Consider the following 16,947-nt stretch of genomic DNA (forward strand, 5'->3'; position numbering starts at 1 on the left):
GCAGGAGGCAGTGAATGAGAACAACAAACAGAGAGTAAGGCTTAAAGAATCATTTGTGTACTTTGCTAGTAGTAAGTGGGGCGCTTTCTCTAACAAGTGTGAGTTACTAACTCATCAGTGCAGAATTTAAACTGTCATTTAAAAATGAATTATAATTCTTATGGTTGCTAAGTGATGCTGGGCTGGTTTCCTGTGTTTGCAGACTGATAGCTCTAGTGCCTTTCTTGCTGCCCACAGTTTTGTGCAGCAGCAGCAGTAGATTGTAGTTAACAAGGTCCCTGTTACTTTCACTACATCTGGGATGTATCAGGTTAGGTATTTCCAATAGACATAGGGAAGTATTAATGCCATTGTACAAGGCACTTGTAAGACCTCATCTGGAATACTGTGTACTGATCTGGTCACTCATGTTCGAGACAGATGAATTCAGATTGGAATGGGTGCATAGAAGGACTGCTAGCATGGTTAGGAGAATGGAGAGCCGGTCTTACCGGAGGAAACTAAAAGAGCTGGGCTTGTTTAGACTAGCAAAATGAAGGCCGAGAGGGGATATGTTTGCTCTCTGTAAATACATTTGGGAGGTAAATGCCAGGCAAGGAGTAGAGCTATTTAAGCTGAAGGACACAAGAACAAATGTGTATAAACCCACCATGGATAAATTTTAGGCTGGCAATTTATAAGAAAGTTTCTAAACATCAGAGGAGAGATTCTGGCACACCTTTCCAATAGGAATAGCTAGTTTTAATATGGAGCATGATAAGTTTATGACTAGGATTATATGCAATAGTAGGGACTGGGTTTGATGACCCAGGAAGTCCCTTCCAGTCCTATGTTCCAGTCAGAATCTAGTGGGCTGTAGCCAAACTGTCAAGAATCATGTTACTTTCACATTGCTGCCGCTGGTTGGCAAAGCCTTGAGGAGCAACAGCGCAGATAGGCACTTGCATGATTCATGGGTAAGGAGGACTCCCAAAAAAGGATGGAATAGGGGGTAGAGCAGACCTCTCTTCATTCTCTTTTGCCCCAACTCTTACCCTCCTTAAGCCAATAAGAGACTGGAGAAGTGTGAAGAGGACTGGTTCTTCAAATTTATCAGACACTTACTAGCTAGAGGTAAGGCTGATACAAAATGAGGAATTCTCATGTTTGGTGCAGGTAAGCATCTTCTATGCATCTTCCCCCTCCCCAGCAACTGAGATTGGGAGAGGGGCTGACCTTATCACCAGTATGTTACCCCAGACTTTGCTGGTGAGGATTTCTTCCTCTGTTGTTTTTCGTATTGACCTCTCTGGCTGGTAAGTTTAATCTAACAGCTGGTAGGTTTCTGTTCCAGCCCTTGGAAAGGGAGAAAAGAGGAAAGGGAGAACAAGGTTTCAATAATAATCTGCTGTTTCAGTTCATTGCATTCACATCTTGATGGTATCATTGTTTGGTTTTTGCTGTGTTTTAGGATGGAGGAGGCATTTGAGAGGGAACAGAAAATGGAAAGGCTGGAGGAGTGGAAGGGTAGAGATGGAAATGAAATTAGAGAATAGAGCATGAGTAAGGATATGATTTGGTCACGGATTCCGTGACTTTAATTGATTTCCCTGACTACTTCAACTTCAGCTTCAGCCCCGTGCATGGCAGGACTTGGGCTTCTGTGAGGTATTGTTTATTTCCTGTGTCCTGTCCGTGAGTTTTACTAAAAATACCTGTGACACAATCTTAGCCTTAAGCATGAGACATGGGAAGGGGGAGTATGGATATGTGCAGGGGCCAGGATTAGGACAGATGGTACCAGCAGCTATGAGAAGGAAGAGGCACAGGTGAGTTGGAGGCTTATGAGATTGGGATAAAAAGATGAAGTAAGAAGATACAGTGCATGATAGAGGATGGGCTGTGAACTTGCCATTCCCTTTTGGTTAACCTCTAGCTTTTTCTGTAGTGATTCTTACTTGAAAAGATTAGGACAGGAGGAGCCCTCTGATATCCAGCATTTCTGCACCATTCCCTACAGTCCTTCTGGGAGAGGCTCTGGCTCTATCCATGAATTACTAGGTAATCAGCATTAAGCCAATTCATTTAAATGATAACTCAAGGAGATAATTTTCCTCTTGAAAATAGATTAGCACAGCTAGTGTGGTTAGCGTTTTCTATTGTAGATTTGACCAAGACTTGAGTTTTTTTATATTCCCCTTCATTCCTGTGTTTTATTTACATAAATCGATTCCCTTTTGTTGTTGTTAATTTCTTCACACCTTAGAGGGAATTGCAGACACTGTTGTGCTGAGATAAGTGACTCTTAGTTTAATGCAGTGGTTCCCAAACTTGTTCCGCTGCTTGTGCAGGGAAAGTCCCTGGCAGTCCAGGCTAGTTTGTTTACCTGCCGTGTCCGCAGGTTCGGCTGATCGAGGCTCCCACTGGCTGCGGTTCGCTCCTCCAGGCCAATGGGAGCCGCTGGAAGCGGTGGCCAGTACGTCTCTCGGCCCACGCCACTTCCAGCAGTTCCTATTGGCCTGGGAACGTGGATGCTGCAAGTACACAAACCAGCCCGGCCCACCAGGGACTTTCCCTGCACAAGCGACAGAACAAGTTTGGGAACCTCTGGTTTAATGGTTAATTTAATTAAATATTCTGAAATGATACCAGTTGAGTGATATGTTTGCATGGTAGCTTTTGCTGTCAGATTGAATGTGTTTCGCTTCTGAGATAACTCTGAATGAGGGGGTATGTAACAATGACACTACAGCACACATCTCACATCTTGTCATAAAATCCTTTGGGAGTTTGGATCTCCGTGATAAGGCTTCTGTTAGATTTTAAGCATCCCATTTCTCTTGATTACTCTCGCTCTTCTTGAGACTTAAAAAGGTGGTAGGGGTACTTAGGAAGCAGTCTTAGTAGAGTTTGCATGAAAGGAGGAGTTAGCTGAAGTGGACACTGCCGAACTCTTATGTGTGCCTAATGCAAATCCAGTATATGGAGACCAGCTTGCTTTGGGGTTGAGATGTACTGATTTTCATAGTGACAAAAAATTGCCATGGTTAGCGTGCACATTTTTTTAAGGGATCTTTTTTATTTTGAATGGGAGGGAAGGATTGCAATGTATTTCTTCCCAAACCCCACACATCACACCTAAGAAACAGCTATCTCTAGAGCCAGTTAATGACATTCCAAACTTTGGCTGGGGGATCATTTAAGAGTAGCAATACACTCCACTCCATCCCACCACTCCATTGCTGTGCGGTGTGCTTTCTCCCTGAGTCCCATACTGTTGTTCCCCATGTTGCAGTGCAGCTAGATGGTTTAGTTGTCTCTCCAGGCAAAATGTTTGAATTGCAAAATGGTGTGTACAGTATTATGAGCATGCTCCTTAAAAAAACAGAAAACGCACACCAGGATGAAACAGGAACTTTTATAATGAACCAGTGGTGCAAATGTCCTCTTTTCTATCAGAACTAGCTAGAATCTGCTGAGCAGTGCCTGTGGTTTGAGCAGAAAACTAAAGGGCGATGATGTATGCTGTGGAACTATGATTATTTTTTAAAAATGGCTTTTGCTGAGATAATTTAGAGATCTCGAAAGTTAACATTTTAATATAAAAAACTTGTCAAAATTATCATTACACATTTGCAGTTATTTTTATATTTATAAGAATTACATTTTGAAGCAGATTTCTTTGCATCTTTTTTAGTTAATGTGATCTTTTAATTTTTATTTCTAGCACTGTTTTTTCTCACCTATCCATTTTTAGCCTTGTTTGTACGACTGTCTGTGATGGGATTTAATAAGTATTTTTCTCTGATGGCTGCTTGTTCTCTGGAGGAGTCTAGTGATGTTTTGATATATTGACTTTTAAAAATGATAATCTGGGGGATAGGATTGATTAGACCAAGTTAACCAATTGGAGTGTCTAACCAGTGCATTCAATTTTATGATTTATTCTTCTAATAAATCCTCATTATATCTTGTCATTTGATATGTGGGTTTCATTCTTCTAATAGGCTTGTTTCTTAGTTTTTAAAAAAAAGTGATTTCATTATATTAGATATTTCTATGCAGGTTGGGAGTGGTGGGCTCTGCTATACTTAGGTTAATATCAGGATTGCATTCCAAATGGCTTTAGAAGGTGGCACTCATTAAAATCTGTTGTTCCACACATGCTGCTGGAGCACAGTTTTATAAAGTCCATTTCTTTTCATGTGTGTGACTAATACCCTCTGTGTGATTTGGACTTGGGAGTACATTTTCTCAGAAAATGGTGGTGGTAAAATCAAACTTTCCTTGGTGTAAGAAGAGACAGTGCTGCTGTGTGTGGGTGTGTAGCTATGTGCAAAGGGCTGCTTGAAGCTCATTTCTCTCCATGGGGATAACTGGCTGCATACCAAAGCTGTGGCCAGGAGAAGCCGGCAAGCAATGTGTGGGCAGACTGCATGTTCTTTTATTAGCACCTTCATTGTACTTTTAAAATCTCAACTTACAATGAGCTCTAGGCTTCTTCTGTTAAAACTGGTTCCCTCATTAACTACTTAACTACCTAGTTGGAATCACATTTTGCTACAGGGAACTGTTTCTGTCGAATGTGATTTTGTTTTTTAATTTTTTTGTATAATTTGAGATCATATTTAAGCAGGTAATAGTTAAAACATCTGGTTTAAGAGTACAAAACACTTAACATATGCTCCAAATCACAAATAGTCACTTCTAATGCTTTTCTAGAATCAGTTTAAGCCATGGGTTCTCAAACTTTTTTTTGCTGGGACCCCCTTTGTAAATATTTCAGGTTTTGATGACTGCCCCCCAAAAAAGTGATGACACTCCCCCCCATGCCACCATTACTTCTGCACTGCTGCTGGCAGAGGCACTGCCTTCAGAGCTGGGTGCCTGACTCTGAAGGCAGTGCTGTCGCCAGGAGCAGTGCAGAAGTAAGGGTGACATGGTATGGTATTGCCCCCTTTACTACTTCACTGCTGCTGGCGGCAGCAATGCCTTCAGAGCTGGGCGCCCAGCCAATAGCCACCACTTTTCGGCTGCCCAGCTCTGGAAGCAGTGCAGAAGTAAAGGTGGCAATACCATGACCTCCCCTATAATAGGCTTGCAACCCCCTTTGGGGTCGAAACCCCCAGTTTGAGAAGCGCTGGTTTCAACCAACATGAATAGTTAACTTTATGGGGGGGTAATGAGCCCAATCAGAGAGAGTGCTAAAAAAACGTAAATGCGTTCCTCAATTTCCTGCAGTCACATTTCAATGAATGCTACAGTTAAGTAGATTTTTCTCAGGAGACACCGCTTACTGGTGGAACTTTGAGATCTAGAAATGTGGCTAATCGTGTCCGTGTGGATGAAATAGAGAAGGAGTGTACAGAGCTGGACTAGGAATGTTTCAGTAAAATCCTGGGATAGCAGAGAACAAGTTAACGAGCAGGTGCTTCAGCTCACTGTGGTTCAGAGTTTGGCACCTTTGAGTTTTCAGTTGCTTTTCTAGTACTGTCTGCTTTTGTTTTTGAAACCTGTTTTAACAGTAACGAAATATAACAGGCAATGAATTTTCAGCGAATTATTTAACTTCTTGAGTGGTTAAAACCAATTTGACATTTGGCTTTATAACACCTGCAAGGAGCATCTAGAAATGCGTTCCGTGTCACCTTGTTTGATGTTATGAATTTAAAACTTACTGTGTAAATTAAAGTACTAATCTTGTAACCAGTAGAGGAGCTGACATGGTGGTTACTAATGACACACAATGTTGATTGACCTAACCTAGTAGCTATTACACTATAAAGTTTGCCTCATCTTTCCGCCTAGTTTAGCCCAGGATAACCACCCAATGATCTGAGCAAAGTTGTTTAAGTGGAGAGTCCTGTACCGTTTTGCCGATATTTATGTATTATTTGGCTTTGTTCTTCTAGGTCTGTTGTCCTGGGGTTGGACTCTCCAGCTAAGATCAGCTCCATGGAAAAGAAACTCCTTCTAAAGAGCAAAGAGCTGCAGGACACCCAGGACAAGTGTCACAAGGTATTTATTTATGTGAGTGGCCTCCCTCATTGCTCCAGGAATCTACAACCAATGTATGCCAAGGGATCTGTCAGATGCTGCTGATCGTCCAGATCTGTGGTGGGCAAAGTTCTTTTCCTTCAGTGAAATGGCTTCCTGATCAGTACAGAAGAAGATGAATTTAGGCCATGCCTTTGCTGTAGATATGTTAAACTTAACAAGAGGAGGCTCTGGATTTTAAACAGCCCTTTTCTCACCATGACACAGATGACTGCTTCTTCCAGCATGCAGCATTTACTTCTCATCGGTTGCAGAGTTGCTGCATTTCTGTTCCGAGTGATACAAAGTCTCTCTTCCTAGTCCTTCAGCTTCTACTTGTGTAACTGTTGCCATTTCATTGATTATGGTGAACATCTTTTAACAGTTGCTGTTTCTTAGTAAAGAGAACTCATTGGAGTCTATAAAAACTCAAGTGTTGTTTGAGACTTTTATGAGAGTGCAATTATTTGTTTCCCTGTCTTGTGCTGGATTTGACCATTTATTCCTGCAAGGAGATGGGGGAGACCCATCCTCTGGTCCAACATGGATTTGGGATAAAGCTAAAGTGACCCATCTCTGCAAAACCAGAGATGACTGAAGAATGACTGAATATGAACAAGCAGCTTGAATGAATGGGGTGACTTAGACTTACTACCTGTCCTTGTGAAGAACTGTGCATTCCCAGGAGCAGAGACAATGGTATTGGAATTTAAATAGCATTTGGAGAATTATAACTTAGGAGTCTCTTAGAGACTGAAATTCATCACATGTGGTGCATTGAAATTAGCAACTGACAGAGCTTTGGGAATGCTTTTTAACCTTTCAATGTTTGTTGCAGATGGAGCAGGAAATGACGCGATTGCACCGGAGGGTGTCAGAGGTGGAGGCTGTACTTAGCCAAAAGGAGGTGGAACTGAAAGCCTCTGAGACCCAGCGATCCCTCCTGGAGCAGGACCTGGCAACCTACATCACAGAATGCAGTGTGAGCCTTTATCCTAGTCCTTTTCCCTTTGAAGGTGCAATTTCTGATAGTCTTTAGCTTTCTGTTCCATGATGGTCTTGGTGGTGCATATACAGTAAGGAAACAAGATAATGTGGAAGAGGAATGGTTGTCTATTGAAATCGGAGCAGTAAATTGTTTAAGAGTATTGAAGGCCTGGTAGATACGGGTTTGTTCAAACTTTATTCCTTGGCCTATGTGCTTACAACATCATTCAGTAGTAACAGTAAAGGAGCTAAAACCGTTGTCTTGCTCACAGTGAACTACATTCTGGTTCTCTTCTTGTCCTAGTAGCAATACTGTACCACTTTTGGGTTCTGATCTTGATAGACTTCAGAATGAAAGCAAGGTGGGGCCTATTCAATACTTAAAGGAAAACCTCAAAGGACAACAAAAGTGTTTCAGGACATGGTGGTGTTGACTCAATAATGTGACATTCTGAGTTTGTACTGCTCCAATTCCCCAGCGTAGTGATAGCAATGTGTCTGTGGCAAATGCTGTTTTTCAGATGGGATATAAAAATGAGGCCCTTAAAGATATGTATTTAAGATCCTTTGTCATTTTTACAGGAGTAGGGATGTCTGCCCTGTTGTCTTGGCAAAATTCCAATGAGGATGTTTACACTCTGCCTGCTTAAATAGGGCTTATATTTTCAATTGGATTTGGTATTTTGCTGTCCTCCTTCCCCTCTCTCACCAAAACCCAAAACTCTGTCTATGTATCATGCCAAGACAACACTCTATCAGTGGCTGCTTTTCAGTGGAGTGTGAAGCATTTCCTATAGAGTGTAACTTCATTTATCTAAATAGAATGGGGAACATGAATTTATTTGGATAAATGGGGGGCTTTCAATGCAATAATGCACAGCAGGAGGTGCATCTGAAGCTGGGTTGAACCATCTGGATATACTATTTTCTGTTGTATAAACAACATTAAAAAGTTTTGGATCCTTCTGGAAGAAAAATGATATCCTCATTAAGTAGGTGACAGGAGCATTTGTCTAAGTTGAAGTTTGTAAGCAAAGGTTTTGCCCAAATCTTGAAACAATGTTGCTGCCCCTTTCTCTTTAAAGTTTAAAAAAGAGTAAAGGACATAACTGAGTTCAACAGTGGGGAGAAAAATAGCAAGTCATGGTGGTAATATAGCATCAGCTAAGTGCCAGTGCTAGAGATGTGAATAGATAGTGCTAAAGGATGGATAATTAATGTCGCTGAGAAGTCTCACTCACTGTGTGTGCTCTTTGACTCCACACCTGGTCTACAAGAGTAGGGTTTGAACTAACATCTCTGTGCAGTAGATGGTATTTGTAGGTGTGTTGCTTTTCTCTGGCTGGAAAAATTGAAGTTCAATAGCAGTGAATTTGCAAGTTTCCGTAATTGGTGTCTTAATTTATGTTGTCTCATAGTATTTGAGGAGAAGCTTTGTGTTCCTTTGACTGAGGACATTTCTTACAGAGTAGTGTGCAAAGCGTCTATGCATTGAACATTTTGCTTTCTGCAGAGCTTAAAGCGAAGCCTGGAACAGGCACGGATGGAGGTGTCTCAGGAGGATGACAAGGCACTACAACTTCTTCATGATATCAGAGAGCAGAGTCGAAAACTGCAGGAGATCAAAGAACAGGTACAACTGCTTCTTGGGAGCAGAACAGCTGACAGTAGAACTCACTGCTTGTATTACCCGGTTCTGATGCCAGGAATGTGTTTTATATTGGTGGGATGCCAAGGCTGTCTGTCTGTCTGAGGGGATGGGGAGCAGGAGGGAAGAGTTTCTTAAACAAAGTAACTTAAGAACAAATTTGGACTTGGGTGTGTGTGTGTGTGTTTGCAAACATGCATGGTCTCCAGCCTTCCTATATTATTTTGCAGTCCATCAAGCTGATCAAATGAAATCTTTGCCTAAAAACCAAATTAGGAGAAAGTTGCAATCTTTTGTGAAACTGACATGTTGGAAAAATCCATTTTAAGCAATCAAGTTACACAAGTTAACAAGGGTTAATATTGCTTTCACCTAAAGCTCATGAATCCTCACATGGGAATTCTGAATTGAGGGAGAACCATATTAACCCATATCTTGTTTTAATTTGACCATTTTCAGTGTCTACTCAGCTTTGAATGTGTGGCTGTTTTTCAAAATACTCCTATGTCGCTGAACTGTTTTTTCCAACTTAGCTTTTTTGCAGAGAAGTTGTTTGTTCAGATAATTTTTTTCCTTCAGAAAAGTGGTAAAAAAATCATTATTCTGTGAACTTTGTTTTACTGGGGGTGGAGAGAGAGCTTAAATGAAAAATACAACAAATAATGTTGGGTAATTTTAAGATTAAAAATAGTCTACCACACAGAACCCATTACATTCTATAGTGTAATGGAAACACATTATATTGAGAAAAAGAAATTGAAATTTCTCCGGAGTTCAAACAATAGTTGGCAATCATCTACTGCTTTTCATCTTCAAAGCACTTTACAAATATTAACTGACTAATGTCTTTGTGTGTAAGACTCGTATGCACAGAACCCTTGGTAATAGCTCTTGTCTGGAGACTTATCTTACGCAAAATTTAATGAAGTGCAGATAAAACCCTCAGGATGTGGCAGAACCATATATACAGCTGAAGTATTCGTTTTGCTGGTTTTTTTGGAAAATGACAGTTCTAAGGCTAGCTACTTTGAGTGCTGTTGCTGATTTAGTAGAGTTGTTTTAAATATTTGTTATATGTAGGATGTTTTTGGATGATGATTAGGTTGCGAAAATGTACAAACTTATTTGTCAGAGAGGAAAAATAAAAATGTTGTTAAAACTTGCATCCCAACATGATTTGAACTCAATATCTTTTAACATAGATTTTGGCTAAGATTCATGAGAATGTTAAGGTGCTCTTTAGGTCACCAGAGGAAATTGTGTCTAAGAACCTACTACAGGGTCCCTCTGAGTTATTGTAAGCTTAGGTGCTAGAATTCTGCATAAACATGCAGTGTAGAATCTGTTCACTCATACTAGCTAGTCAGTCTTGGCAAATAAGAGGGCTTGGAGCATTTCTTTCAGGAAAAGGAAATTAGGGTCTGAGACAGAGGATGGAGATCCTGCAGGGAAAACACTAAGAAAAGCCATGTTTGGGGAGAATCCTGCTGAGGTGGTGGTACTTAAGTTACCAACAATGGCAAATCCCACAAGGAGAATAAAGTTCAAGTATTTGATATTTCAGGGTAATGCCATAAATTCAACATCAATTTGGGTACAGTGTATAAAGAGAGCATTATTATTTCTGACTTGGCTTCTAGACATTACTTGACTTAGTATATTTTTATATGACATTTTTTGATCTCTGGTTAGTTTTCACTTCAGCTTTTCTGAGTTCAGTTGCCCAATGTTGGATGCCTTAGGTTAAGATGTGGAAGTGGAAGTGTTGTGTGTTTGAGTTGTGTGGCATTTTCTTCTGATCTTAGTATATGATGTGCTTAAAGAAACAGCCTGGATAGCATCAAGAAGCAAGAAAAACTGAAATTTTATTTAACTACAAATTCATTAACTTTCTCAATGGCACGTGAGGCCTTGCTTATAATTCCTTTGTCAAGTGATTGTTGCTCTAGAAATTGAGCATTCTTGGAAATGCTGATCCAAATTGTGATCTCTGAGCAGAACAAACTTCTTCCAAATATTCTGCATCTTTCTTTGCACAAATCCATTGATGTGAAAGGATATTTTGAGCTAATGCATGTTTGCATCACCTATGGTATAAAAGCTCCAGCCCCATCCAGGGAGAAAATACTTGGACTGCAACAGTTGGACTTGGTGGGAGGATGGACCAGCTAGGTCCCCTGTTGGTATTATGAACCAGAGAGTCACTCTAAGGCAGAAGGCTGCTAGTGGCAACCTCCAGCCATATGTGGCAGGAAGTGCAGAGAGCAGAGAATTAACTGATAAATATGATTTTGAACACAGGAGAAAGTAAAAGTAGTGGGTGAATGGGCAAGGTTTGGTAGGGAGAAATGAATAAGTGTGTGTATATGGACTCTAAGAAAATAACATGGAAAGCAAGATCTGTTATGTCCTTTCTCCCATTCCTTTGTCTGTGTTGTGTACTTGCTTAGCATACTCCTGGTGCACATGCTCCCCACCCACCAGATAGATATAAAATCAAGCTCTTTAGGAAAGGGACAATATTTGTTTTCTTGTAATCACTTGTATATTTAAAGGATTATACAAATGCTTATTATGTAATAACAATCAACACTTAGATTCCTCTACTGAAGATTTCATTGGTCACCCCAGGATCTATCTACACCACTTCTCACCTTGGATGCTTGCCCTAATTGGAACAATTAGTCCAAATGTTCTTTCTGTTCTTTGATTTTTAGGCATTGCACTTTTCCAGAATTTTTATTCCAAATCCTTTATTGTAGTTTAATGGAGGAGTGCACTACAAAAAATAGTAGCCTTGGGGGGGGGGGGGAGGAGGAATGTGACTCCTAGAGGGTTATCCTCCAAAGGTAGCATTTGATATCAGACTACCGCTACTCCCATCAAGAATGATAGAGGACTTTTACTTTAGGTTTAATATTTTTCTTTCCTGAGCTATCAAAAGAAACCAATAAACTGATGGTTGGAGGCCACAACACTTTTTTTTCTCCTTTTCATCCACCCTGACCACCCAGGTTTGTAGTAATTCTCATGTTATCAGTCTGAATAACTTTGAGAGAATATATCTGGGTGTTTGACAGAAACACAAAACTCAGAAGCATATGTCTATATAGATCACTAACCTTCAGGGAGAGAAATAACATGTAAGTACTTTACTATTTGTTTAAAAAACCATGGATGTGTTTCTGCAGTGGAATCCCCTCAAAATAGATTTTTTTGGTTACATTTCGTATCTTCTCTGAGGTAATGGCTTGGAAATGACATATTGGCTCGGTCATGAAAGACACAAGCCAGAAAGGAATGGATACTGTATTCTGTCTGGCTCTCACCCTTTTATTTCATGTTTTTTGTCCTCTCTTTACATACTTTGTCTGCTTTCTGCCTAGTCCATATAGGTACTATCTTATTGTTTGCCACTCTCTGTCTTTCCTCTGTGCTTTCCAAAATGTAATGTCCCTTTTCCTCTCTCAGGAGTATCAAGCCCAGGTGGAAGAGATGAGGTTGATGATGAATCAGTTAGAAGAGGATCTTATTTCAGCTCGTAGACGTAGTGATCTCTATGAATCGGAGTTGAGAGAGTCACGATTGGCAGCTGAAGAATTCAAACGTAAAGCTACTGAATGTCACAACAAACTACAGAAGGTAGTGAAGGCTCCCTGGGAAAGGTGTTGTTACACTCCTAGTTTCTAGTGTGTGTTGGCTGGGATTTATAAATGAGTTGCATTCAAGTCCTTGGAAACTTGGTACAGGTTGTATGGTTGGAAGCCATTTTGTATTACCAGTATGGTTGGAACAATTTCATTTATTCCCTGTAAAGCTGTTTACATTTAAACTGCCTGAGGTTATGATTCTGGGTGAAGTCCAAGATCCTAAAACTTTTCTTCAGAGTTATACATTTTATATTTTTAAATTACAGGCTAAAGACCATGGGAAAACTGAAGTAGGAGAGCTGTATTCCAAACTGGAGAAGGTATGCTTCCTTAGTGTCAGTAGAGTTTACTGCCCAAGCATATTATCACTATCAGAAACCCAGAACATCCATGGATAATCAGTGGCATGAACAGACTGCCATCCTCTTTCTCTGTGGGACTGATTGTTCTGTGTGATTTGATTTAAAGCTGGGCTTGGTCAGGCTGTTGTCAACTGAACTTATAGAGTAGGTATGCCAAGACAAAGCTATTATGAGCAATCTGTGCTGGAGGTGAGTTAAAAGAGAAACCCTGTATGTATCATTATGAATGAAGAATGGCACATGGAAAATATGATGATTCTGAAAAATAAATTTATTTAGTTCTGCATGCTGTTGCAAAGTGATTGATTTATTTAGTGACAAATATGGCAAATGGTCTAGAGGAAATTAGGAGCAGGAATGCATTGGATCATCTGGCAGGTTGGAATTATAGGGCGAAACAAAGATCCTGGGAAGCAAGACTAAAATAAATAAATCACAAGTATGGTGGACATTCATTTTTTCTCCCTTGCATTTAACTGTAGATCAATACAGAGCAGCAGACCAAAATCCAGGAGCTGCAGGACAAGCTGGCAAAGGTAAAGTCGGGGTGGGGTTAGTGAATTTTTCACAAGGCTTTCCAGCAAAACCCTAATGCAGGGGAGATGTGCACTGTTTCATAGTCAAAAATAGAATTAGTCACAGCAAGAGGGGATGTCAGAGGGAGAAAGTGGGGGTGGGAGCCGGTATCTGAAATCAGAAATCTCAATATGCTTTCTGCTCTTGAAATGTGTCAACAGTGTTTATTTTTACAAATGAAGCTGAGTCACAACAGGAATAGTGCGCAGAAATTCTAATTTAAAAGACCAGCATGGGCGTACAGCATCTAACACGCTATCCTAACCTTTTATTTCTGGAGACCTGGGTTCATATCTTGCTAGTTCAGCAGTGAAATGTATTTTGGTCTTGGCTTACTCTCCCAGCATACTTTGGTATTAATCATAAAATCACTTCTCAATTAGCAATCTCTACTCTGTTGATAGGTCAAACAATAGAATGCAGGGGACTGGACTAGATGACCCATCGAGGTCCCTTCCAGTCCTATGAGTCTATGATAAGTGTTCATGACAGGATTAGGATACATTAGCATCTGGAGGAAGTATACACAGTGCCTACCTTGCTGTAATCAGTGCTATCAGTCTCACTTTAATGGGCACTGAAATTCCAGTGCACCCAAAAGGGCTATGTATGAGAAGACACTATACCAGCTAATACATTGCTAATGGTGGTTCTTTTTGGGGAGAGGAGAGAGCTAGCTGCTTCATATCTGTCTGGGAGCATCTGAAACCCCTTCCCACAACTAGTCTGCTGGCCTTTTTGGCTTTCCAGAAATGGGGCTTCTTTAAGGATAATAAATCTGTAGTGTGAACATTGAGGTCAAAACAGTATGAGGATGTCATTTTCATCTCAGTCCTTCCAGCAGGCCACCAGTTTTCACCATTACTGTCTCATTCGTTTCAAGAAATGATGTGGCTCAACACAATGTTCTCTCAGCACTTGAACAGAAATATATTTGTGAATCTTGTCTCAAGGGATTAGGCTGAGTTTGTGGACTAGGCTTGAGCTCCAGTCCAAGTAGAGCAGTAGAAGCTACTGGTACAACAAGACAGACCTGTAATTCTCCTTCCCTCATGCTCTTTCCAACATTTGCAATAGCTGAAGTGAAGTTTGGAGCAGAAGTTTGAACTTGGATTCTTAGAGTTTAAGGGCAGAAGGGACTACCATGTCATCTAGTCTGACCGCCATCACAGGCCACTAAACACCAATCAGCCGGCCTAACACCAGACGTCAACCAGAATTAGAACAAAGTATTACAGCCCTCAGGAGACTAAATGAAATATTCCTTCACATGGTTGGATGTTGTGCTAATTCTAGGCTGCCAGACCAGGCTTTTATAAATGTTTTGTTCAGCATTCTGAACATCTGAGGTTGCCATCATACTGTACATGCATCTGTTACTATGAAGACTTTGTGTGTGTGTGTGACTTCGTACTAACATTTACTGATATTTTTTTTCCTTTTGGTTTAGGCTGTGAAAGCCAGCTCTGAGGCAACTGAACTTCTTCAGAATATCCGTCAGGCAAAGGAGAGAGCAGAGAAAGAGTTGGAGAAATTGCAGAATCGGGAAGACTCTAATGAAGGCATGAAAATGAAACTGCTTGAAGCAGAGGTGAGCAGAGAATTTCTGGCTACACTGGACTAGTCAATAGGATGTAACTGGGCTTAGAAACCCCTACTTGTAGAACACTGAATACCCAGGATCCCTGTAACAGCTTGTCAGAGGAGAGAGATTAGAAAATAGCAGTTGATTATTCATTCTTTTATAAATGTATTTCTCTGAAGAATACTTACTGGGAGGCTTTTTGGTGTTGTTTTCCATCTGGATTCAACATGAACATGTTACTAGGTTAAGTCTTTGGGAGTGGGGATGATTTTGGATGTAGAAGAGGACCACATACTGATGGCTTCAGCTGACTTTTCCTAGTGCCTGCTCACTGCTGTTTGATAATCAAAACTTGTTTAGCTTAAATGGCAGTTCATAATTGCTCTGCAGGAACGGCGCCATTCTCTGGAGAATCAAGTGAAGAGATTGGAGACTGTGGAACGCAGAGAAAACCGACTAAAGGAAGATATTCAAACTAAATCTCAGCAGATACAACAGATGGCAGACAAAATTTTGGTGAGCAGGGATGAAAATGAAATAAAGGGAAAGAGTATGCCACAGTGGAGTGGGAAGAGAAGACATAGAACTACATAAAATCGGGTGGGGGTTGTTGAATAAGGGAATTGGATGTTGTATAAATTTTATGTTGGAAATAACTTCAGGGCACAAATTCTGCTGCCTGCAGTGTTAGTTATAAACTAACTCCTAGGCATCTATGATCTCTTACCAAATGACTTTTTAAAAATCCCAGTTGCCTCAATAGAAAAATTTCCAACTCAATTGTATTAACTCACTAGTATGCAATTCATTTCGTACTGTCTATTTCAAATGCATAACTTTCTTAATGGTCAGTGCTGGGTTGTGTAACAGTGACATCTTTCGTATTTAACTTTGAAATCCCTTGCAATTTAATCTGACTTCTATCCCAAATGCTTACATTTTGCAGAAGAACAAAATTAATCATCAAAACTGTTTTTCTCTTAAAATATTTGTCAGAGATCCATTCTCACCCACATACCTTCCCCACTATAGTTGGAAATGTCTTGTTTTTCTTGTTGTTAGATCTGTTAAGTCTTTTTGGTTAATTTAGTCTAAAGGGAACCAAACAGAGGGTACTGCTGGTACTTATACCTCCCTGGGGGAAGAAGCCATTGTCTTGTGATGAGGCAGATGAATAAATGTGTGCTTCTCTGATGAGTTCTCTTCTACAAATACCCATTCAAACAGTGGGTTTCCTTCTGCAGCATAGGCTGTAGGATCTAGACCTGTCAGTCACAAGGAAGTGATTTACTATGCCCTCCGGAGCACTCCCCACCGTCAGTGAGACTGCTTCCAGAGACAAAATATATGTTACATATATCTTTCTTGGTAGTTGAGTTTATCAACCATCTATCTTTCATTAAATTACCTTTCTACAGTGCCTGAAGGAGACCCAAAAGATATATTGAAAATTAAAAATGATCCCCTACCAAAGGAAGGGTGTAATGGCAAACCTGACTCATTTTTTAAGAGGAGAGATCAGGATAGTACATATTTAGCTTCCCCTTAATAGCTAGGTTCATCATTCCAGCAGTAAGTTTATAACAGCAATGCTAGTCTGAAGGAGGGCTAATTAAAAATGTGGTGTTGAAGGAAAAAGGTCACATATTTGGCATCGTTTGTTGCTTTTAGCTTGAATGGAGGTCAGATGAGACTGTAATCTAGAAAAGCGATAGATATGGATTCTCTGCCACTCCCCCACTCTCTCTCTCTTGGGGTTACTACCAGGAAAACTAACATGTTAAACACCCTTGAACAGGTGGTCGTAGTCCTGACTGCAGGAGAACTGGAGACATACCCTGTGTGAAGGCCCAATGGGAATGTATAAATAGCCTTAACTGAAGTTGATAGGTGATCTATAATTGTTCTGAGAAATAGCTGCATAAATGGATTTCAAGATCAGAACCCTTGAGGCACCATAAAGGTGGTAGAATAAGGCCCTTGGCATTGTTCTGTCTTTCAGCATCAGGGCATGATAAGTTTAAGACCACTGCTTGCTGGGGTACAAAGCCAGCTTTATATTCAGAGACCATGTAACACATCAAGACTTGTTGCATAAGTCTCTTGTGTGTATTTGGGCATTTT

General features: G+C 40.4%; 1 protein-coding gene across 1 annotated transcript in view; it reads left to right on the top strand.

Annotated features, from left to right (window-relative positions):
- Positions 1-16,947, top strand: part of CIT (citron rho-interacting serine/threonine kinase) — a 94,697-nt gene that overhangs the window by 25,797 nt on the left and 51,953 nt on the right. The window contains exons 11-18 of the mRNA XM_044990343.1: positions 5,892-5,997; positions 6,854-6,997; positions 8,516-8,635; positions 12,122-12,292; positions 12,567-12,620; positions 13,145-13,198; positions 14,689-14,829; positions 15,214-15,339. Of these exons, the coding sequence (XP_044846278.1) occupies positions 5,892-5,997; positions 6,854-6,997; positions 8,516-8,635; positions 12,122-12,292; positions 12,567-12,620; positions 13,145-13,198; positions 14,689-14,829; positions 15,214-15,339 (916 nt within the window). The remainder of the gene's footprint in view (positions 1-5,891; positions 5,998-6,853; positions 6,998-8,515; positions 8,636-12,121; positions 12,293-12,566; positions 12,621-13,144; positions 13,199-14,688; positions 14,830-15,213; positions 15,340-16,947) is intronic.

Source organism: Mauremys mutica, chromosome 16 (genome assembly GCF_020497125.1).
Source record: "Mauremys mutica isolate MM-2020 ecotype Southern chromosome 16, ASM2049712v1, whole genome shotgun sequence".
NCBI lineage: Eukaryota > Metazoa > Chordata > Testudines > Geoemydidae > Mauremys > Mauremys mutica.